The 24,570-nt window shown below is 39.2% G+C and overlaps 2 protein-coding genes and 1 long non-coding RNA gene across 11 annotated transcripts in view; 1 reads left to right on the plus strand and 2 right to left on the minus strand.

The window, feature by feature from the left end:
• Positions 1-209: 209 nt before the first annotated feature.
• On the minus strand, positions 210-4,612 carry LOC105685080 (arginine/serine-rich coiled-coil protein 2-like). Of its 3 annotated transcripts, XM_012398932.3 has the most exons (6): positions 4,449-4,493; positions 3,703-3,786; positions 2,990-3,047; positions 2,280-2,407; positions 1,128-1,797; positions 210-995 (listed from the first exon to the last, which is right to left on the minus strand). In XM_012398932.3, exons 3-6 carry the CDS (start codon positions 3,041-3,043, stop codon positions 693-695), a joined length of 1,155 nt encoding a protein of 384 aa, XP_012254355.2. In that variant the 5' UTR covers positions 3,044-3,047; positions 3,703-3,786; positions 4,449-4,493; the 3' UTR covers positions 210-692. The 3 variants fall into 3 exon arrangements, with proteins under 3 accessions (XP_012254355.2, XP_012254337.2, XP_012254346.2); XM_012398914.3 differs by lacking the exon at positions 2,990-3,047 and having other exon boundaries at positions 4,449-4,612; XM_012398923.4 differs by lacking the exons at positions 3,703-3,786; positions 4,449-4,493 and having other exon boundaries at positions 2,990-3,658.
• Positions 4,613-4,762: 150 nt separating this feature from the next.
• Positions 4,763-24,570, minus strand: part of LOC105684230 — a 54,524-nt gene continuing 34,716 nt past the window's right edge. For all 7 annotated transcript variants that reach the window (XM_048650514.1, XM_048650513.1, XM_020851437.2 and 4 more), the window contains 6 exons: positions 19,652-21,605; positions 16,232-16,595; positions 15,181-15,377; positions 13,927-14,316; positions 10,361-10,551; positions 4,763-9,861 (listed from right to left, as the gene is read on the minus strand). In XM_048650514.1, the coding sequence (XP_048506471.1) occupies positions 9,780-9,861; positions 10,361-10,551; positions 13,927-14,316; positions 15,181-15,377; positions 16,232-16,595; positions 19,652-21,505 (3,078 nt within the window). In that variant the 5' untranslated portion in view covers positions 21,506-21,605 and the 3' untranslated portion in view covers positions 4,763-9,779. The remainder of the gene's footprint in view (positions 9,862-10,360; positions 10,552-13,926; positions 14,317-15,180; positions 15,378-16,231; positions 16,596-19,651; positions 21,606-24,570) is intronic.
• LOC125499958 lies at positions 17,021-22,943 on the plus strand. The gene is made up of 3 exons (XR_007277080.1): positions 17,021-17,084; positions 19,411-19,499; positions 22,639-22,943. It is a non-coding gene; the product is annotated as an uncharacterized LOC125499958 (long non-coding RNA).

Genomic DNA, 24,570 nt, shown 5'->3' on the forward strand with positions numbered 1-24,570 from the left:
TGGTAGACACTGACTCGGATATCTGTGAGCTCGACAGCTGCACGCCGTGGTGTTATGCAAACGCTATCGGCTATCCCATTACACCATGCTACGAGTAACGATATTTACTAACTTTCTCATTTGGGAAACTCTCATATTTCTCCGTGCTCTCACAATTAAATAAAATTTAAGGAGTTACCAATTTTCAACGAATTTAAGAATAAGTCAAGTATTCTGAATATTGTTATTGGGTATGTATTAAATTTATTTTTACAGTACAAGTACATAGTTGTTTCAACTCTTACGCGGTGTCACATTTTCGCTACAATTTTAATATCGTATGACGTGTTCTAATTTTGGTAACAGCAGGTACACTAAATTATAGTCGTAAGACTCATTCGGAATCTGACAACGAGTTACCCTGGTCTAAAAGACAAATAAATCAATAACATGTGTCAATGTGACACTAAGGATAATTAACAAGTTTTTCTATCCCCATAAGTGCCGAAAGATTTGAGAAAGTCTTACGACTAATGCAGAGCATACCTATATATTAATGATCTGTTGTGAGTTAGGTCGCTTGAATAATCCAACTTACCAGTTTTTAAACTATTAACGACTTGTTAGGCTACTGTAATCAATACTAACGGGTAACCGTTGTCCGTAGAAATAATTCATTAGTCTTAAGTAAAGTGTTTAGATGGTCTCAACTCTTATCGTGGAAACTGATACCCTCCTGTAGCATAGCCGAATCCGACTCCACGTTGAGTGTGTGTAGTTGCCCGTGCAACTTCGTACTGTTGTTCCATGTTGCTGAACATTTCCTCTTGTTTTTTCAAGATTTCTGGCTTTGCTCCAGCAGCAGGTACAGACACGGGCAAATCTCCTTTGATCCCCATCAATCTCTTGAACTTTGCTGTTACTTTACCATCTTGATCATGCGTGAATGTTGTGCCAACCCATGTATTTGCTGTTCCAGCTGCTGAGCTGGTTGATTTACCTTCCTCTGGTTTAGACTATAGATTTCAAAAACATTCCAGATATTTAGAACGTAATAAATGTTGAGATGAAACGAGGTAATAATACCATTTTTGTCCCTAACTTTTGAGATTGGAGTCAGACGTCTTTAAAAAATTAAAAATGCCTACCTTATTTGCCCACAAAAGCTTCCGTTTTTGAATTTGCTCTGCGTATTTTCCTTGAGTGGCTGTAGCGAGTGGATTGTAAAAGTTCTGTTCAGTTTGAACATTAGCTGCGGTGTTATCTCCCTCTGGAGCCTTTAATTCAATTCCCAGTTTTTCCAACTGAGCTAATTTATTTCGGCTTTTCTCTTCTCGATAACTCATTGCCCTGAATGGCGGTGGCGGATGGTCTCTGGGTTGGGATCTAGATCGCGACCTTACTCTTTCTTTCTCTTTGTGATAGGTCGGACGTTCTTCCCTGTGTCTATCTTTTCCTCTGTCTTCCCTGGGATGCCGACGATCTCTGTCACGATGTCTGCGTCTGTCTCGATCTCGCCTTTCGTCGCGATGGTGATGATCTTTGTCACTCTTCTCCTTGTCATCACTTTTATCTTCTTTGTTTGACCGAGAAGTAGACCTTTCCTTCCGTCTATCCTCTTCTCTACATCTTCTTTCTTCTTCTCTGGATTTCCTAACATCCTTTCCGTCTCTGGGGTCGCTGTCCCTTCTCCTGTCATCGTGTGAAGATCTCCGAGTTTTGTCATCGCTGGTCCGAGAATGACGGTCATCACAGTATTTGGATCGGTCTAATCTCTCTTTCTTGTGGTCATCGCGGGAATTCTCATGGTTCGATCGCCTGTAAAACCATTACGTTCTGCAGGGATATACCACACAGATTTGTATTATTAACTTGCTTGTTCAAAGGGCTGAATTTCATTAATTCGCAACTTCCTGTTGCACTTTCAACTTCAGGAATTGACTCGAAAAATCAAAGCTTGCCAATGTTGAGAATTGGATATGTGTCTAAGATTAGGGAAAAATCTTGTACAGGAATCTAGTTCTTCAATTTACAAGCAACTAGTATTCAAGTAACTCCCGAAGGTTTAAAATGCAAAAGAAATGCATGATTTAATTTGTGGTGAGAGACAAACATTCTTGATGCCTATTTATTCTGAAAATTCACAAAGATTCTTAAAACTCCCATAAAATACCTTCAATTTTGCACGGCAAAATCAATGGCTTTGGATTACAAATGACTCATGTCAGTAGAGATACCAAGTAATCACAATTAAAGGAGATGGACGTTTGGCACATAAAATAAGTAACAAACCAGCCTACCTCTGGTCTGAGGACGATGAATATGATCTTCCTGCTTCTGTTCTCGATCCTTGCTGGGTATGTTCTGTATCAGGACTATGGGCTCGCTCGCTACCTGATTCACCAGAAGAGTTGTTGTTGTTGCTTTCCTAGAGAAATAAAAGTAAAAACATTTTAAGGCAATTCTCCAACAGGATTTAAGTACTCAGGTATCCTATGTTTATTCCCATAACCAATTCAGCGAACATTTCGCATAATCATTGCAATAACACACTTATGTTATCGGGTGAAAGACGTTCATCAGTTTCTACTAACGAGTTTCCACCCCAACATATTCAAACTACACTTATGTCTACAGTTATTGTGATATCCGTAAGTGGCTAATCATTTGGTGATAGCATTTCAAGAATTTCAACTTTGGGTAATTAGGTCAATACGACATGTGTGTGATTCAGAGATTTTTGTTGCAACCGGTGGTAGAAAAGGTAACTGTTGACAATTTAAACTTTTAGGAAGGATTTATTTAGATGAAGAAACAGCCAATGAGAACAATCTTGGATAATTGAGTATTTAACGAATTATCTTGGAAACAAGACCTACAAAGGCTGTAACTCCTTATGAGGGGCCTTCTCAAATTCATGGGCACCAGCGTTAGTAGCGATTTGAATAAGTCATTGAGATTTGGTTTTCTTTGGTATGGTTGTTACCTTCTGCTGGCTTCTTCTACTCACCTTCATCTTCGGAATAGGACTTGGGGGTAGTCTTGAAAGACCCTCACACAGCATAGACCTTGCCGAGGTGCGTAGATATTGTATCATGTATTACCAACAGAGCTACGTGTTAATATTTTCTCACGAAATGGCACCATTCCCATTTACTTATTAAATAAATTAGGTCAATAACAAATCTATCCTGAACAATGATGCTGGTCAATAAAGGTTTTATGTTTAACGCATTTTTCTGTGTCTAGATATGTTGCTCTTCATGATTTACTTATTAAGTTCATCTCTGCCCAGAAGATGAGCATGAAAGTTTTGCGGTGAACTTTGATCTAAGAACTGCGTTGTAATATAGTTCAGATTGCTTCAATGGTATTACATAATTATTCACAGCGACAAGCTATAGCTTCTGTGGAATGAAACTAAATGAAGGCAAGAAATAAATTTAATAAAAAAAAAAAAAAAGAAGCATCTATTGGGTTTAGGTATTCGAAACCCATCTTCTCAGTGGCTATTAAGAGTAATTTTAACTCACAATATGAGATCAGAAAGCTAAATATGAAATAAACAGATGTGCTGGCAGAAATATGCATAAAACTTTTAAGACCAGCACTAGATTCTGCCTAGAAATGGTGACTAGTATGTGGCACCATGGAAATGAATTAACTTTCTGAAACTATGGTGAATCCTAGTTACACATTTACCGCGTGGACGTTATACCATACCTCACTCATGTCCATCTGAACAGGATCATAATTTGCATCACTTGCTCTCCCTGCCGACATGGCTCCTTTATCTGCGTACGGCATCTTAAAAATAAAATGATGATGCTGAATGTTAGGTCTGTTTTACAATTAAGGTTTATCCCAAACAAAACTTGTCTGAAAATTGTGGGAGTTTAATTGAAAAAAAATCTTCTCATTCCCTTGATGACTATATGCCCATAATATGTAAGTACGGGCCAAGTACCACTAAAAAAAATTCTGCATTCTATTAATATGCATCGCAGCATCGTTGCTGTGTTGCAATTCGTATCTCGAGATATAATGTGAGTAATTTTTCCCCTAATTTGTTATAGTCCATAGTCAAAAGTACGTGTTGTGAATATTGAACGGAAAGACCGTAGAATAGTATCAGTTCAAGAAACATTGACTTATTATTATGCACTGGGATGAAATTCTTTGGAAGGTGTAGATAAAATCCCGTAATGGGTTGAATTATTTTTAAAGATAGATAGAGGATCAGCACGCAAAGCTTGTGTAAGTTATAAACAGAATTTTCACAGACTCGAAGCTTTAATGATGATCGTCAAATAACGAAACTAGCCTAGAAGCCATTTGTGAAGATGCTGACAAAAATCTATGGAGAGTTAAATTTGGAGTAGATATTTGTTGTCCTGGCTCCAAAACCATCGTAGCTTTCGCAAATGGGTTATCGAAAAATCTCCAATTTTACGGAAAAAAGAGCTCACCTTGCCGTCAGAATCGTTGCTCTCTTCACCGTCACTGGTGTAACTTGCTAACGAATCCATAATGGCGTAGCACAAGAGAGTAAAATACACTATTCGTCGTAGTTGTCGTACTCGCTCTCTTCGACTGCGTACGGACTACGGCGTTAACATTTTCCCATGCTTTTCAGGGATTGTTCAGGGATAGGGCATGATGTTACGCGCACGCGCGAGAAATCAGAAGAGCCAACATACAAACCAGGGTACAAACTAAGAGCGTTGACTGATGATTGGTCATCAGGCAACGCTTAAAGGGCTGGTGAATGTGTAAACTTAAATCCATAATGCAAACTGCTTTTTTTATTCTCGTATGATTATTAATTACTCAGTGGAGAACATCATATTTTATGGTTGAATGAAGTTTACATACAGTACAAGCATAGTGCAAGTTACAGCACTATAAGTAGAATATAGTAATGTTTGATTGTCTAGTTTCAGAAACATGACTTTCTTTTTTCCGAATTTCAAACCGCTTTATTGAAGAATTACAAATCGAGATGACTATAAATGTATGAAACATTAGTTGTCAGATGATTTTTCTTCTATGTTGAATCTTTTCTTCATCAATTATGTCCGATACTTGAAGTATTTCGTAGTCATTCAACCCATATAATTCAGTATATTATACACGAATATCACGTGTAATGTTTGACAATAGCTATGTATAACACTAATGATAGAGCATATAAATTGATGTGCATTCAAATATATGAAGTATAAAATATTTTTGTGCATTTTACAAGAATATATATATAACTTGTAGACATCTACAGTATGAATGAGAGTATAATAATTTCTTCATTAGTTTTTTCGCTTTCTAGTTTTCATTACTCATCTTATAATTACACTATGTACCCGTAGCATTTCAGTATCATTTGAGAGGGCTGTCACCAGATGACAACACTGACAACAGTGATTAGAAAATTACTTGGCCATAAACAAAGGGCAGCCCTTTCAAGTTTTACTTGATTTACTTTAATTTAATATCATTTAATATTAAAATATTATTAAGGTAAGTTGATTTTTCGATATGACTTGAACTTTTAATGTACGATTAGCATCTGATCGTCAGCCCTAAGTACTACGAGTACTAAGATTCTAAACTCGTGCTACAATGGTCCCCCAGCATTAATAAGGTTTCAGCTAATGTCCCCTTAGCTAATATACTTTATTTGAATTTTTTTCACATGTTTAATTAACTCTGATTAATATATGTACCTTGTATCTGCTCACTATTTGTCTAATTATTAATCTCGTTATTAACTTACCAAATTATGAACAGAGTTTTTCAGAAACCGACGTATTACGTCGTACATGTATGAATTTGTACCTATAATATTTATGTAAAAAAGCAGAGGACAAGACAGAAGTATAGTGTGAAAAGTGAGTATTATAAGGAAGAAAGAGAAAGAGATGAGTTTTCTCAGAACAATTACTACATGATTTCCATTCGTCGCTTTTGTAAATGACTGCTTTCAATATCTGGTTAACAATTACGAGGTTTTAATGACCTGTTTATTTATGCCATGTAGATTGAGTAACCAGAACAACATCTAAGATTCATAGAAAAGAGTCAAGTTTATTCAAAATCAATTCTCCAACTTGAATTTGAATTCTTTTTTGCTCGTTATATAAATGCAGCTACAGCGAGAACGTAGAATGACGTATAAATATGAATGATTTTGTAAATCTCTGATTGTGATATTAGTATATGCAGCACATTGTTTCACGTTGCCGTTTGAATGAGGCAATAAGTTCTAATGAAATTCCGCTAAAATATGTGGAAACGATATTAATTTATAATTTGTTTTTCAAAAATAATTCTCTAATAGTTGATAACGTATCAATCTTTTCACACATGGTCGGTGTATATCATACACATATACGAAGATCGTACCAAACATTACGCAATTATCGTGTAACATATTTATGCCTTCATTATAGACATAGAACATTCGACAATGAAATATCACAATTCAAATGCAACTTGCTTTGAACAGACAACCAATAAAATCAACGGTGTGCATACCATATAAAGTATCTAATACCCCGAATTTCATAACGCGGATTGGAAATATCGCAAGATACTTGCCATCATCTACTTGCAGTATTCATTGCAACATGAGCTGCAGGCAACGTTCTATGTATGATCCACGAATACACAAAAATCAACTGATTCGAAACATCGGTTAGTTATTCTATACATATGGACAAAAACACTACACTTCTATGATGCAATCAATATCTAGTTATTATTTGTGGCCGATTGGTTTTGTGTCCCCTCGACGTACCCTCTAGTCAGTATGCTTTATCGACATTCTGCTTACCGTTGAACAATAGCAAATCAACAAACGTATATCAAATAACAAAGAAACAATGAAAATGTGATATAACAATTGCTATTTCGCTTTTGAACGTAAAAAAAAAAAAACTGCAGATGTTAAATTTATACTATATCGATCATTCGAATCGAATGAAATGGTAAGAATTGCACGAAATTCCGAATCTCCTGGAAGATGATGGCCTACATTATGTTATCAATTCTACGTCCTGAACCAATTATTACACACTCGTGTAAAAACCAAAACGTGAATTATAAAACACCTTTGTCTCTAAACATCACTATGTAATCAATTGTATTCATATTGTATATGTATATGAATATGTATTGTTTAAAATTTCACTATAGGTACATGTCTTTCGATTTTTTCAGAACAGAGCTTACTCAAAAGTTATTGCGAGAATCGAAGTTTGGCAATGAGCGAGTTTGCTTTTACATACCCATAATGTAATTCTAAAACTTTATCTGCACAACCCAAAGATGAGTTTAAAATCTTGAACTGTATAAATGACAACGTTCGCGTCGCACTTATACTTTTGTTTTATTATTTTATACTTTTTCATTCTCAATCTTTCAATATGTACAAATCACGCTAACGAAATTACAAACAAGAGGTTCGAATGAATTTTCTGAAGACGGGTCCGGAATTCACCTATTAATTGTACCCGCAGATTCCTTAGAACCAAACAAGCAGAACACAGATATCAAGCTTTGAGCTTTGACACAACGTGGCAAACAATTTTTTCGCTTCAACTCCGCTGGTTTTCTTATATACGCAAGAATGACTCGGTCTGAAATTTGGGACAAAATGTGCCGGACAATGAATTATCGGTGTGTATGTATTGCTTCCCGTCCTATGGATATGGAAAATCGTTGCGACTCTGCAAGAGGAACATGAAAATTCGGAAACATAATGAAGTTAGAGAGACTGATATTAAATTGTTTTTCTTATTTTTTTAAACTCAATCGAATTTTCTCGCGACATTTCATCAAATTTAATGATCAAAATCTATAAGATCGTAGTTGAACGGTATCGCGGTAACCGAAGTGTATGGTATAATATAATAACATACCAGTTACAAGTATCTACACCAGCGAGACTTTATTTTCGAAAAAGCGGTGGGGCGTGGTTCGATTATTTACACTTCGTTAACTTTTGTTTACGCGACAGTGCACCTAACAACCTAACAGCAGTAGCAGTAGAATCACCAGCACCACCACCGCCACGACCATCGTAACCGACACCATGGATAGTGAAAGACCTCTTTCTCTCTTTCCCTTACTCGTGACAACCCGTCTCCGCGATACGAGGGAAAAGCTTTTTTCCAACACGTATAGTATGGCCACGTACGAACGCATACATGTACAAGTGAAAACGATATTATTCGATTCAATTTAATTCGCGAATGTTTGGATCAGCTACACAATATACAGTATCCGAACTTTACAAATATAATTATCTCACTTTTATTATCTACTGACATTTATATACTCACATAAAAATCTCTGTCAAATTATCTTCAATCTATTATTCTTAATTTCTTACATCGATACGAATATTAATTAATATAGGTATATTGTGTATAGTATATTGATGTAAGTGACTAACTGTAAGTCTTATGTTTTTTTTTTTTTGCTTTCTTTTTCTTTCTGATAAAATTTCATTCTTGTATTTAAATATCATATCCTATCTACAAAAAATGACGACAATAATTTAGAAAAAATCGGCGGTGCGTATATGGAAGATTATAATTTCGTTGGTTCGTTGAGGTTGATTATAATATAATAAGTACATACATTACACGTATAATTATAGTTATATATATTTAAAGATCTCTCGCCATACCCGGTATCATGTTATTATAACTGCAGACTCCTATGATCGTTAGGAATGTAAGGAGTCAATGACCCTTGAGAAAACTACACCGATGTGAATAACGCATATATCATTGGAATATAATGCCTCGATACATAGGTACTTTGCGAATTACGCTCGGTCACCTCAGGAGATTGATTGCGATTCATAAATGATATTAAATCATACACGACCGTGTATCGACGTCGAAATTCCGGGCTATTATTACGTTATTCTTATTCGCACTCGGTTAAGCTTATCCCTATTCTGCACAGTCATTCCCTGAATTTGAATCAGCGAATACTCGCGCTGATTCAAATAACTATATGTATACCACTGATAATCAGCGACTAGTCACCGTTTGTTTCAGTGAAAAATTTTCCCACTGAACCAACCAGTGAAAGTCCCACTATTCGAAACAGTGGAAATTCGAGGATTCTATGCGAGATTCCGTCTGATAATAAGTTTGCTGTCTACATGATTTGGCGCTCTTGTAGCCTAAATGCAAGAAAGTGAACTTCGCGGGCTTTTCAGTGAAAATATCACTCACCTATTGAAACAGCGAAATTTCCGCTGATTCGGATTAAGAGAGCATAGATTTTTTTTTATGCAACATATTTATTACATAATTGTTTTTACGCACAAGTTTTGGTCAGACGCAACTGCCGCCAATCTCACTTTATACATATGTGAGTGATTCACGCAATTTATTAATGGCTCAGAGCGTAGTTAACGATATTAATCATATAATTCAACTTCATATACATAACAGCTGGCAATGTACAAATCCTAGTTGCTCACCAAATTTGGCACCGGTATTTTTCTTCTTCCCAATTGTGTCTTCATTTATTCAATTTTGTCTTCAGAATCCTTAACGTAAATTCAGTTCAGAGTCAATCTAGGATGTCGATATTGTCGAAAAGCTTCGGTGTGATGTCTGTTATACTTTTCATTCGGTACTACGCATGCGGTCTATTCTTCTCCATAGCGTCACTGATATAATCATAAGCTAGGCAATAAGAATTTTCCTGTATTTGAGTGAAAATTATTTCTAACTTTGAACCCTGTAGTCGTTCAGTTCGAATCCATCCGCGTATCATCATCGCTTGTGCAACGCCGATTCGTTATCCTGAGCTAGACCCTCCGTTACCGGCGGCAGGGGGCTTTCGACCAACACTTGCCTGGAAGAAAATATTCATCCTTTCAAGAAATAGAATAAAATAAATCACACCCTAATTGAAACGTACGATGTCTACGAAATCCTATACTTGAAACAATATGTTGGATCAAAAATCAAAACTAATTTTGAGATATTCTCATGCATTTCCATTTCAAAAACACGAATCCTTCGACCAAATTGGTTTAGAATCGATAAATTGGCGATAACCCAAGCATTTCGATGTCTTCTCCACGATCATTTATATTACCATAGATATATCTATGATATTACGACCTTTACAATGTTTCCGTCAGACGAGAGATGGTGAAAAGAAGTGTACACATAATGTTTGATGCCTGTTAAATTTTGAACGTAACGAAAATGGCGAGATAAGCTTTTCCGCAAACACAGCAGATATACCGCTTGTAGTCTTTGCTTTTCCTATTCCTATCTAATCGTAAGTTTTACAGGTAAACTCGACGCCAGACGTTTGAAATGTGATATCCTGTAGTGGGTCTCACCTGTCGCTGAGATGGTAGTCAAAGGTATCGGGTGCCGAATTGCTCCTTCCAGCTTCATGAAATTTTTCCGCTCGGATATTCGAACTTTCAGAACCGCCGGAACTTCCGATAACTCTGGAACTCGGAGAAGACTCCCCCGGCACCGAGTCACTGCAAACCGATTTCGTGGTTCTCTTCGGTAGAAAAGGGTTCTAAAACAATTGATAATGGAGGAACACGTTTCAGTTACGTTTTTTTTAAGGGTGAAAACAAACTGAATCCGTGCGATGTTGCTCTCGATGATGAATCTGAATGTGGTATGATATTTGAGTGGGTTTCAGGAGCTTACATTATTTACACAAAACGGCTGGTAGTTCGCGGTTAAAATAAATTTCCCTTCCCTCGTTTAACTATCGGCTGAACTCCGGCCAGAAGTCAAGCACGCAGGAAAAGCCGTTCGTGACCTTAACTGTAAACACCGATCGCTCGATTAGAACGATTACGAACATTATTCCGATAATATCCCAACATACCCATACGTGGATATTACCTATTCATGATAGGATAGGTAAATCACCTGGTCGTTTAAAATGTTGATAATTATTGAAGCTATACAAAGCCGTAGAGATTTATCACCCTGCAACCGCTGCAAGGGATAATGAGATACAGATAACTCGATTGCGTTTAGTTAATGATTTTTTAACAATAAAATAACGACGATAATAATAACTAAGTCTTGAACGGTAAACAAATACGACATTCGTGATTCTGTCCATAGCCAAATATTAAATTTCTTCTTCTGATGTGAGTCAGACTGCAATGACGAATACAACGTTAAAATGACGTCCCGTGAGCTGAAACCGCCGCTTCACGAAAGTGCGTTCACATTGATGGAAGGATTGAGTGCTGATTAGTTGCTGTTTCTCCCTTAAATCTCGATTCTGTTTCTTCAACCGGAAAAAAGGCAATAAAAATTGCGGATACATATTCCGGAATTTGTAGAATGGAGAACAAGCATTTCTGAATTTGGCGGTATCGAGTATTCAGAGGAATTCTCGATACCTCAAATTGAAAAATGCGTACTCTTGATGCTACGAATTCAAGACGTCGTTCTCTCTCCGAATATACCTGATGCCACAAATTCAGTAACGCTTATCCTCCATGCCACAAATTCCGGAAGGCGAATCGTTGCAGCAATAAATTCTCTTAGTATAATCCTCCTTTTTATTTCTTTACTTTTTAACGGTTGGAGAAACAGAATTGAGTTTCAAGAGGCAAACAGCAACTAATTAGCACTTAATTCACACAATGATACGAATTCGTTCCGACATTTTCAAGGGTAGCAATTAGCAACTAATTAGCACTAAATCCTCCCATCAATGTGAACGCACTCTTGTGAAGACGGCGGTTTCGGCTTATGGGACATACGTTAATGTTACCCACAGCAGTCTGCATAGGAAGTGTTATAACTGGTCACTTCTTGCAATCTTCGATATTATTTTCGCAAAAATGAATCGTGGATTATATTTTTACGTGGTTTATCAATTACAGGATAATATTGATTACCGCGAAGAATTGAAACGTCTAGAAAAAAATGCTAACTTTATTACAGAATGTAAAATAAGTAACGAGCTTCGCTATGTGTAACCAATGAAAATCGTAGGGGATTGCACGTAAGCCGTGCATCACGAACCCGGTCTACAAGAATTGAAAAAAAAAAGTATGAAAGGAAATATCGATTATCGTAGTTCACTCACGCTCTTGAATTAGTAAGTGCAGTGGAGGCATAAATCAATCTCGTGCATTCTGTTTGTTAAGCGCTATTTATTACCCCGTCTGGAAAACCGGGCATTATCGTAAAAAAGCACCGTGAGCTTTCGTCGAACGACCGCGTCACGCGCCCCGTGTGCAATGACTATTTCTTTTTCTTTCTTTCAGATTCAGGTTGTAAAACAGAAAAAACGGCAAATCTCAAGATTCCAATGATGCATCACGCGGGTCTAACGATGATGAACAAAAAAAGGACCATATTCAAATACCTTCTAGCGATATCACGTACTTCGTATATCGCAATATTACAAAGAGGCTGCATTACTCGAAATGACAAAAAGTAACTCGGGTCGATATACACTAGGTCTAGCTCTTTTTGCTCTACGGAAGACTCTGCGGAAAAGATAAGAAATTGTACAATTGCGCATACACGTAACTTCATATATCCTATACACAGCTTTGTATATTCAATTTCAGTGAAAACTGGAGCTTCTCGAACCACCTTCGGATTGGCTGGTAGCACTTGATGTGCATTCTCCTGAGCGAGCGCTACGCATATTTTCCAACCTGGTATTACATGTTTAATTTAAAACTCTCTGTTTTACATTCCCCGAGGGTCCGTATATAAACTGATACATTTTACTCATGGTGGGTGTGCAGCACACGTACCCTGCCGCATTTCACTTTTAGCACGAGAAGAATATCAAATAAATACGCATCTGATTCATCCGATCTCCAGACGCAAGAGTCAAGACGTCAGACGATGACCCCTGCAGGTCGATACCGCACGGATCTCAAGCTCTCGCCTCTTCTTTAAGTTAATATGAGAACAAAATGATGTACTCAGATTTCCTGCATGCCCGGCAGAAAATTCTCCACCCGCCCACCTCGAAGTGCACTTTTCTGATAATATACTGTTATAAGGCTGAAAGTGCAGATATTGCTTCAAGTATGTTCAACCTCCGCATGAACCGTATAGCAGGAAGAGGTGAAATTCCTTGCCTCAACTTTTCGAATGAAAACTTTCCGAGATAAAATATTCTACACGAGTTTCGATGTACATAATCAGTGGCGATCTGCTCTAGAAGAAAACTTATTCCCCCCCTTCAGCCATTTCGCTAAATCCACGAAGAGGATTGTTTACTCATTTCGTTAAAACTATCCGGATTATTTCGTTCAGGGAATATAGGTGTAATACTAAAAGTACAACTCTACGATCGTACAGCCCGGCGCCTCTCTTTCCCCTCTTTTGTTTATTTTTTTATTTGTTCACGAAGAACTGGAGTAAACAAGTAAATAGAATCGTCAAATCATATTCCCCGATGGGGATAAAACTTCACGTACCTATGTATAAGTAAATAATGATGTATGTATGTATATTAAGTTACGTCATTTTTTGGGAAGTTTTCAATTATACACCCCTGCTGCCCCCCAGAAGGGTTTCAAATCGTAATAACTATGTTCAAAAAATATGAGGATGCTCAAAACTGAAAATAACTGGACGCTCGAGACCAGAATAGATTTTGATCTTCAGTATGAAAAAGCGTCTATTTTTGTTTAGTCTTGAAGAGCAATCGAAGCTTTTGAAAAATGTAACATCGAAATCGAAATTTCTTCGCATCTGAGCGTCCAGAAGCTTTGGATCTTGAATAGTTTTATTCTTTTTACCATATTTTTTTATGATTTGGAACAGTTGCGGTGGGCGTCTCGGCCGGAATTCAAAACTTTGCAAAAAATGACGCACCCTAACGGTACAGATGAATATCCTAAAAATGTTGGATAAACAATGGCGATCAAATAACATGGAATTTAATTACCTGAAAGCTATGCTGCTTGAGCATTGTTTTAATTAAAATGAGCGTGTCGAGTTTTGGAACCCTCGTCACGACTCTGGCGACTTCTTCGTCAGTAACGGTGACCGGAAGTCTGCAATTCTCCACTTCGCTTGGGAGCAGTTCAGTCCCATTTCTCGTTACCCACGGATGCGTTTTTATTTCACCCAAAGTTAACCTCGATGCAGGTTCCTTTTCCAACATCTTGGTTATCAGGTCACGAAGAGGTTCGGATATTTCTGGCTGTTCTGGAAACTTTAATGGCTCCGTACGAACCGCGGATTGAACTCCTATTATACTTCCGGAACCATCCCAAGGCACTCTTCCGGTCACAAAAGAGTAGAGCGTCACTCCCATCGACCACACATCGCAGAGCTGTGAAATTGGAACGATAAAAATTCCTTTTTTCTTTCATTTTGATTATCGTTTTTTTTATCTTGGAAGAATGGATTTCAAACGCGTTGATCAGTAACAATTTCTAGATAATTGAACTTTGAATAATAAAGCTAATGAATCTTCGAGTGAGATCAATCCGTTATTAGAAAATTATCAGATGTTATTTAGATCAATTTTCTGCATTTCTCTCGCACATGATTTTTGTCCTTAACAATTTTGTAATGGTAACTTAGGTAATTTCCTCGACCATGTAGTTCTCCATGAGACCTATCAGTAATCGTGGAGTGATCTAATAAAAGTGATGTGGTTACGCATACCTATACCTATGCCTATACGTAGAAAAATTTTATCTATCGAGTTGTAAACTAACTAACAAGTTAATTTGCTTATCGCAAAACAACCTGTAATTGATAATAATAACAATAATAGTATTTGTATAATAATTCCAAAGTTTTGTATGATGTCGTCGCAAGCTTTGTCTTTTACACATAAATATGCATATGCCGAAAGAGATAACACATGAGATCACCTATCGACTTATATATCCCGTACAGACATCGATTGGTTATTATTCGTCATCGAGTTTAAAAATTTAACGGTTATATAACTACTGGAGTGTGCAGTAGAAAACCTCGAATGTTTTCGAAACGAGAATGCATATTGTAAGGTCAATCGTTCGTATTTATCTCATCCTTTCTTCCTTCTCTATTTTTCGATTCCATTGATTGATCATTGATTCCAAGGATATAACTATAATTTCATTCTGATGACTGTGACTGATTTGTTTTTATAAAAAAAAAAAAAAAAAAAAAAAAGAAAGAAGTAAAGAACATCATCTCATACCGTTCCCGAATACTGCGCTCCAGGAGTGGTAGTTTCAGGAGCCGCAAATGCCGGCGTCCCTGCAGGTCCCGAAAGTAATTCACCGGCGGCCCTTAATTCCGCACTGACACCCAAATCGGCGACCTTCACGTGACCCTCGCTGTCCACAAGCAAGTTACTCGGTTTTATATCCCTGTGTACTATCCTTTGGTAATGTACTGAAACAAAATTGGCAATTAAATAGGGTTTGAAGAGGAATTTTTTTACTGTCCGAAAATTCTCGTACAAGTATAACGAGTATAATTTCTGATAAAAAAAAGTTTAAAAGTTCGTTAATATTATGATAACGGTATATCTACTTATACACTGCAATCCCCGCGACAAAGGTTCGAAAAGCAATTATTTTCTCGCGGGTATAAGGAGTTTTGTTTTTTTTTTTTTTGTTTTTAAATTTATATTTTGCTTTTGTTTTAAACTTTTAGCATTATACTCGGGTCGTTTTTATGTCTGTATTTTGCGGTAAATAATATGAAAAATCGATCCATGAGGAAGGGTGAGCGGGTGGAAATTCGTGACGTAATTTCAAAGTATAACTATGTAAATATTTTTTCGATCTGCATAACGATCTACAGTCAATCGTTGGAGTTAACGATCGGTTTGAAATTTTTCGATGGGTCGCGTACCCGTGTATTTTATACTTTCTCGACGTACAAAAGCGCGCACGTTGCAGAATTTATATAAGTATAATACATCCCCGTAATGGTACCGACAGAAAACGAGACGAGTTTCGCAAACTCAGAAGCGTGGGAGCAGTTCGAAAGTTTATTATATCAGCGATACGTATAACAATCGTCGGTGGGGGCTTTCAGAAATGGAATCTTAGAACTATACCGATTGTTCTTTGAAAATACCTTCGAGACAATGGGATGGTACTGGTTATTTGGAAACTATATAACGTGCTTACTTTCGGAAGGGGGGCAAGGGAAATTTGAATAAAAGAATGAGACGAGGAAAAAAAATTCTCCAAAGTTAGGAGATTGAAGAAAATTTCCCACGATTGTTCGTCACTCACAATATTCTACCCCTAGGACGATGTCCCTGAAGTGAGTCCTGGCAGTTTCTTCGTCCAGAGGTTGTCCGGTCGGAAGTTGCAGTACTTCTCCTTTTTGTACGAGTTCGAAAACGAGATAAAGATTGTCTTCGTCCGGGTCGTCCAAGACTTCTACAAGCTTCACGACGTTCGGGTGATCCAATTTCTTCAGCAGTGCAATCTCCCTGTAAACCTTTGCCAACGGATTTGCGAGGCCCTTGCGACCCGGCGCCATCCTACCGAATATCCCCGCCTTCTTCATCAGCTTCTTCTTACTCAAAATCTTCATCGCGTAATGAGTTTCGTCTTCCTCGTTGTAAGCCAGTTTCACAATTCCGAACGAACCCTAGAAACATTTAGAATTTTATACTATATCAGAACGAAATCCCGAAACAATGAAACTTCGAACGATCGGATGCTCGATCGAACAAAAATCCCACAAACCTAAATTATTCACGTATTATTACATTAGAAATCAATCTTATGATTGTCCTAGAACTAAATCGAGCCAGCACGAGAATTCATTCGTGTGTCAAATTTTCTAACGTTTTTAATTACGATTCAAAAGAGTTACGAGCACCGTTACCCTCATGTATATATATCTAATAGTTCAGGTGTAGAGGTATCGCCCGTTACATTATAATAATCGTATAATTTCACATTTTTTCGATACTGTCATAGATATACCATAACACTATACTAAAGCGTGTGGTTTATAGTGATACTATAGGTGTTTAATATGATAGCGTGGGCGCTGAAATTCGCATTCCAGCAATACCAGCCGCAGCGGTAGCAGCAGCGGCGGCGGCGAGCTTAATTGCCGCGCAAAGACCAGGTAGGCACTTATCGAACTTTACTATCGAGCAAATTAATTAATTTTCACACACAGTATGACCACTACGCGTACGCACATTTAAACGTACATGAAAAACGTTCGTTATTTTTTTTTTCTCTCTCTATATACAAAAGGTATAATATTCTCATATCCAATCACAAGAAAGGAACGGGAATAAAAAAGAACGATATTCTTTCGGTGCCACTGGCGTTGCTGCAGCATTTAAATGCTCGAATTCCAATATCAATGCGGAAAGAATTGAAGCCGTATAGGTGCGGTGTACAATACACATATATCTGCGAACGTCGCGCGAATGGTGCAGTTTTATCGAATCAACTCGTTTATTGCACAGCATTCTCGTATCGTGTAGACCTGCGTATGAAATAAAATAAATTTCTCATTATACGTACACCTACCTGCATCTTATGTCTTTACGCAGGTATATATATATAATAATAATATCGTACGCAAGGTTTTTTTTCTCTCCTTTTTTTTTTCCAATCTTTTTTATATAACTATCGAGTTCCGTGACAAATTACCGCTGCGTACACGAATAATAATTCATGTATATACTTTAATTATAGGTATACCTACGTATGTATTCATCACTATAGGTAGGTAGGTACGTACGTATTGTGCCATTTGCCAATTAAAAACGAATGCGAACAAGAGGGGATAGAAAGATGGAGAAAAAAAAGTGGAAACAAAAAAAAGATAATTTATTATTATACTCGATACGTTTCGTATCACGTGGAAATGATTTTCTCTTTTTATTTTACGTGGCTACAATTGGTTTGTACGCGCGTTAGCGCAACTCGGAGCTAATTTGCCTCACGTATTACGTTCAGAGTGCACAACCCCTTTTTCTATTGTCTCGATAGATAATTATATATGATACGAAAACTTTCTAGCGGATCGAATGAATTATTAGTTCGTCAAACTCTATTGTTCGATATTTTTTTATAACGTGTAACCTTCCTTTTGTAGGTAGATCGATTCGCTAACTGTTATATGTACACCGTTATAAATGATCAATTTTCAACTTTAATTTTCATAAACTTCAACTCCGTGAAAATCCATACATGTTGTCGCATGATTTCAGACGAATCGTAATAACGCGCAGCTTATACCTTACACGTGGCTCACATGTACACGTAGCTACGCACCTTATTATTACACATAAATTTAACTACGGTTAGATTACATCGTTGAAAGAATTCTAATTGGAAGAAAACAAGTGTTATACACGTTTGACGTTACATAATTATCATTCCAAAGGTTAAAAATGCAGAGTACGAGATTCTCTGGCTCCTTGTGCAATCGACGATTCCTCCCGCCCCCTCCTTTTCCCCCGTCCTCCAACATATTCGATACACTTAGGTATGCACGTAGTTGTATAAAGTAACGATCTCTCCATAGAATGCGCATCCGATGCGACGTGGTGGATGTGAAATTTTTTAGAAATTTTCCAACGACGTAAAACGAGGCTGACTAATCCCAATCAGTTAATTCTTGACCCCTTTAATTCTTCAGCCGCACGCAACGTGTGTTATCGCGTATTATATTGTAAAGGAGTGGAAGGCCGAATACGTACATACATATGTACACATTATGCGACGTTCCGTTTAATTCCACCCCCCGCTAGTCCGTATCAGCTGTGGGGTTCGAGAGGCAAAATTTACTTCAAGATTCGAACCGCTCTTGACTCATCTCGAGTTATATCAGATGTCGATAATTATCCCGCTTCGGACGATGCAAATTGATCCTTCCAGCTGAATTATTGAACGAGAAATTAAGACGTTGGTGTTTCGGTGCTAGTTGGAACAAGAGTAGAGTTCGTCGTATACGTTCGATGTTCGTATAATACAATCGGCTAGTTCTTGACCCGTTTAATTCTTCGCTCGCACGCGAACCCCGCTGACATACGACAGCGAGGCCAGAATCGGACGTCGATTTTCACCCCCGCAATTTCAATAAAATAAATTCACGTGACAAAGTTACTCGTCTAATTCTACACGTGCGTGAAATCGAAGCTTCGAATACACCCGATACACGTACAATTGAATCTTTTCGTTTTTCTCTTTTTTTTTTTTCTGCTTTGTTCATTACTATTCCAATATACTCGGTTATTCTAACGAATCGTTATAAATATAATTCTTCGAAAAAAAGCGCGGAGCGTTCGATTTACTCGTACCTAACACGGTGCAAATATTGATGTAGCTGCGATAGTCTGCAACAACCGTTGACGTTTCATATGTATAGGTACCCCACGCGTATTATTTGCATGCGTTATATACTTTTTTCAAATTACATACTTTGCTTTCAGAAACTTCGCATATGAAATTCCATGAATTTGCGTTCGGGGAACGGAAATTGCAAACAACAAATATTTATCTATCAACAAAAAATTTGCAGGTATATCCTCAAAAAAAAAAAAAAAACGAAGACCGAAGGAGCATTAAAAAATCCTCGCACGCGGCTAGAGCAGCGAGGCGGGCGAGGATAACGCGAGTCGTGCGAAAAAGGAGAAAGAAACGAAATCGTTGTAAATCAAGGACGAAGCTCACCTGACCAATGTTGTCCAATAGTTTGTACTGATTAAGTTGCAGAGCGCCTTGCCTATTGTCAATGGAAACGCGTCTGCTCTCTCGCAAAGGTCTTCGTCTCGTCCTCGGGGATCCTTGAGGGCTTCCGTAAGGAGAGTAAGGGCAATAAGGATAAATGGGTCTTATTCCGATCCCAGAGTCTCCGAGGAGACGTTGCGACGACCCCATCTCGGCCGGGGTAGACAATTTTCGTACCGGAAGACACGAGTTCGCCATTCCAGTGGGGGTGAGATGCATCGCCGAGGAGCAAGTTGATTCGTTTAAACTTCCCGACGTCGTCGGCGCCGGGACGCTCAATGTCCTCGAATCATCGATAACTGCCGCGGATTTAACTTCCTCGGATTTTTCAACTGGCAAAGTGAGCTGGTCGTCATCTTGTCGGCTAATTTGAAGGGATATCCGTCTGTCCGAGAGGTTCGGAACTCCGTCACCGCGGTCTTCGGATTGAGTGGACAAAAGTTGATAAACCTTCACCGACTTCGGAAGAACTTTACCCGATGGTGTAACGCCGTAATTTTCCGAAGACCGGCTGGGCGAATGCGATTTCAGACTCGGACTCACTCGCCTCTCTTTCGCGGATTTTTCACCGAAATTTTCCTCCTGGTCTCTCGAGGCGCGAATTTCCGGAGGGGCTTTGACGTCCGGATCGGGATTTTCCGGCGATTTTTCCGCCGGTTTTTCAAGTATACTTTCTAATTCTATGCTGGGAAAATTTGGCGTACTGTACTGGTGAACGATCCTTTTACGCTGTTGAAGAATTTTCGCCGGCACGGCGGTTATCGCGGGTTGGGAATTTTTGCTCGACGCAACGTCAGCCGCGTCGAATGAATCTACTCTGCACAACAACTTCGTTTTGCAGTTGGAGGCGATCTTCGAAGTCGGTGAACCAGGTTTCGCGAGCACCTCTGCGTAGGACAAAACATCGCTAGGCGTTTCCGAAGGCTGCAGCAGTTTTCGCGGGGCGATTAGAGTCGAGGCACAAGGTGGTCCTGTGCTAACTGAAACTCGTTCGGCAACGGTCGACGTTTCAGACACAGAAGTTGAAATGGTGGGTGATTCATTGTCGTTTTTATCGCGGGTGGACATATTCCGTTCCTCGAGGATAACCTGTTCCTCAAATTCCGCGTCTTTGATCTCCTGGATATCCGACACTTTTCTTTGTACATCTATCGCTGCGGGTATCTTCTCCGTTGAGATGACCTGATCCCAGTTGTTCGAACTTTCTTCGTTTCTGCTTATCCTCCTGGTCGCAGGGAGTAGCGGCGCGGTTTCCGAGGTCAGTCTCTTGGTCGAGGATCTCCGCCTCTCCCTCAGCACCGTCAAGTCCGCTTCGGAGGTCCTTCTCTCCTCGTCGAAGGTCCCCAGGTTGCTGGCGTACCCGCTACTTTCGCGTCGCGGCATTAAACTCTTCGGCGATCGCGATCTCAGGGATTCTCTGAGATCCCTGAGTCCCTCAACCTCCTCAAGATACAAAGCGCTGTCCTTGCGAACTTCTCGAATTTCTTGAGATGGCGATGAACAAATTCTAATAAGATTCGCGCGGTCGTCGCGCGTTTCTTTCGACACTTTCGACGACTGTTTTTCGGCGTCTAATTGAAGGCGTTTCACTTCGGTTATCACAGTTACAGCTGGAATCCTAGTTTCCGGTGTGACGTCCCCGCTCGATTCGGACGTCGGTGATCTCACGATACTCGGTAACCTCGCGCACTCCTTCACAATCGTTTCATCGTCGTCTCCGCATTTTGACGTTTTCTGTACCGGCGACGTCTTCGCACCGAAGACATCACCGTGTGTCGACAATCGCAACTCCAACATATCCTCTTCCTCCGATGCCAATGATTCCGCACACGGTGACGGTGCTCCCAGTCTTCGGGACGCTGTTGATCCCGGTGACTCTTCGTCGACCGCGGTATACCTGGAATCAAAAAAATTATTCCCCTTGATTATCGTTTTCCTCCGATCAATTATCCTCGAACCGTGTTCGCCCGAAGTTTGGCGGAAAACTGTTATTTCGACATCCGAACGATCTCGTGATACGGGGCAATTCCGAAGATACAGAATCCGCAGGGGTGATTGAAAATGAGTCGACTATTTCAGGTCGTTCGTGAATCGAAAAAATGGTTCGTGCGCTATTCGCGTCTAACGAGATTTTCCCTCAGCACGATTCGAACGGCTGCAAAGTGCAAAGTATTTATCTCTTCAGCTTGTTTGAAATTGTCGTTCATTACCGAGGAAGTGGCGGCAGATACCCGTATTTATATTTGTAGCTGTGGAACGAGCGATTACAGCATTAAATATTGCGATGTGTTAAATTCGTTTCTTAGTAAAGGATAATAATTAGTGTTATACGGTTTCATTTCCTTTAGCGTAAGGTGATGTGGTCGCGTGCTGTACAAGACAAGTTTCTTAAGCGTGTAATGCTGTGTGCAATTATTTCATAACGTAAAGATATGTGATAGCAACTACGGACAACGTGAAGAAAGAAAAAAGAAAAAAAAAAAGAAAAAAAAAATGGTGCTCCTGGTGCGAATATGCCTGCACATAGAGCTGACAAGAAATTATTAGATAATTTCGAGGAATTCTGTTCGTCGAAAATAGGCAAAAGAGAAAATCTTTAAGACAGGCGAACGACGTACCGCACGCTCTGATCGATAGGCGAACAGACAGTGACGTCTGTTTGAAAATCACCGACTTCAGAGTCTGTCTGCCGTCCTCATGAATTCGTTGCAACATCCGCGTAACCGAAGAATTTATCGATGAGGCGAATGACTTATTTTCCTAGTTCGTCCGAGTCGCTCAATTGACGCGACTATTTTAGGTCACAAAACGTCAGAATCTTAATTATGAGCACCTCGATGGCCGTCCGTATAGTTTTGCCACACCGATAATCGTCCGTATTAAATCATATTGCCTATCATTGTATTTTTACGCTGTTTTCTTTTTTGCAGCCTCAGGGAGCTCGTCCAACAGGTAACAAATTTGATCCTCGATTTTCTCCCCACGCTGTTCAACTTTCTGCAATAAATCCAAGGAATGACAAGAGAACGGTGAAAAAGGATCGAAAGAAATCACGCCCTATTTTATCGCGGTATATATCATCCGGTAAATTTTCGGACCTCATTTTGTCAAATTCCATCATACGAGACCGTGAGACATGAGAAGTTGCAATACGTTATTCTCGGGGTAATCCCAAACGCGTTAATAAATTACCGTTTATGAATATTAATAAACCTGAATAAAAAGTTCGATCACATGTGTTGTACATGTATATTATAGCCGAGAACTATGTAGATCTCTGTACATATTCCGGTGTGTAACGCACGATCATTGAACGACCTCCACCGCGCACATTGATGATCATCGAAGACTTGTTTTTTGGCAAAACGTACCATTGACGATGGAAAAACAAACGCGAGTACCTCGGTAGAGGAAGAGGAAGCAATGATCAATGAACGGAATTGTAACCAACGATCGGAGGTCTCTTCGAGAAATACGAGGTGAGAAGAAGAGCAGCAGCAGCAGCGGCGCAAACTCCGAACTTCGAACACTGAAAGATCCGCGAGTCAATTTGCAATTCAAAAATTCTCAGTCTCGGGTGTTTTACGGTGCGGTTTCTCTCATCGAGAAACCGCGCGCCACGCGGTCACGCAAATGCGTACACGTGCAACATCGTTACTTATTTATTTATTTTGTTCTCTCCTTTTTACTCTTTCTCTCTCTCTCATTTATTTATTTGTTTCTCTTATCTCCAGCCGTGTACGGAGCATACGATACTCATGTACACGGACGAATATATGGGATCGAACTCATCGCGTTATATATATGTATATATCCATCTATATAATCCAAATTATTTATATGTACAGCAGAGAGACTGCGTCGTAACGTTTACACGTGTGTCTACCATTATTATGTACCTGCGTGTCTCCGTTTTTATTATACCTTTTTTACGTACGTATACATTATACGCACGTATACCACATGGGTAGACGTAAACGTGTGCTTACATATGTGCGATGCCTCCAGCAATCTCCCAGTCACCTCGCGACTGAATGATGTGATCAGCGGTTTAGGAGCAAAAGCAACCGGCCCAAAGAACTTACTACGTTCGCACACCTCGTCGCCATAATCATCATCGTCGTCGTCGTCGTCGTCGTCTTCATCTTCATCAGGAATATAGTAGTTGTTAGGTATTCCTGTACCGTAGTCCGTCGTCCTACGCAAAACCGCGCGTACCCTGGATGGAAGTATGTATGTACACACTGTGTGCACACCGGCACATGTGAAACATACACATTCATTCCTCGAGACATTCGCCAAGGAATATCGGAGCAACAGTAATGAGTATCGACGATGTTTGCGTGACGGTGGAAGTTTTTTCGTCGCGTTTTTTTATAACAATTAGTGACGTTATGACAAACGCTGTATAAACTGGTTGCAATAATTGTTATGTATTTACACGGTTCACGACTTTGCGTCGTACGCGCCATTGCAGATATATAATACGGAGTCGAGTCGGATCGTAAGCGCTAAATTTATACATAATGTATCTGATGGTATCTGCTTGTCTGCCCGTCAACCGTACGCGCGCTAATCTCGCACGAAAAATAACCGATTCAATCGGGATGCGCGGTTTCCGGTTTGGAGGAGACCATTTCCGGTTGGAGGAAAAAAAAAAAGGAATAATTATCATCGCAACGCGATTTGGTCTCGCACGTGAGCTACGAGGAGGTTTTCCTCATTAGTTACAGCTGGACTGTCATATACTGGATGAAATTGATGTTACAGTTGGGTCCGAGCTCAGGTCGTAGAATTTGACATCTTACGATCGCGAGTAATGGCGTCGACTGGGGAAACGTTGCGTCGCGACGGTATTGCTC

This window comes from Athalia rosae, chromosome 2 (assembly GCF_917208135.1).
Source record: "Athalia rosae chromosome 2, iyAthRosa1.1, whole genome shotgun sequence".
In the NCBI taxonomy this organism is placed as follows: Eukaryota; Metazoa; Arthropoda; class Insecta; order Hymenoptera; family Athaliidae; genus Athalia; species Athalia rosae.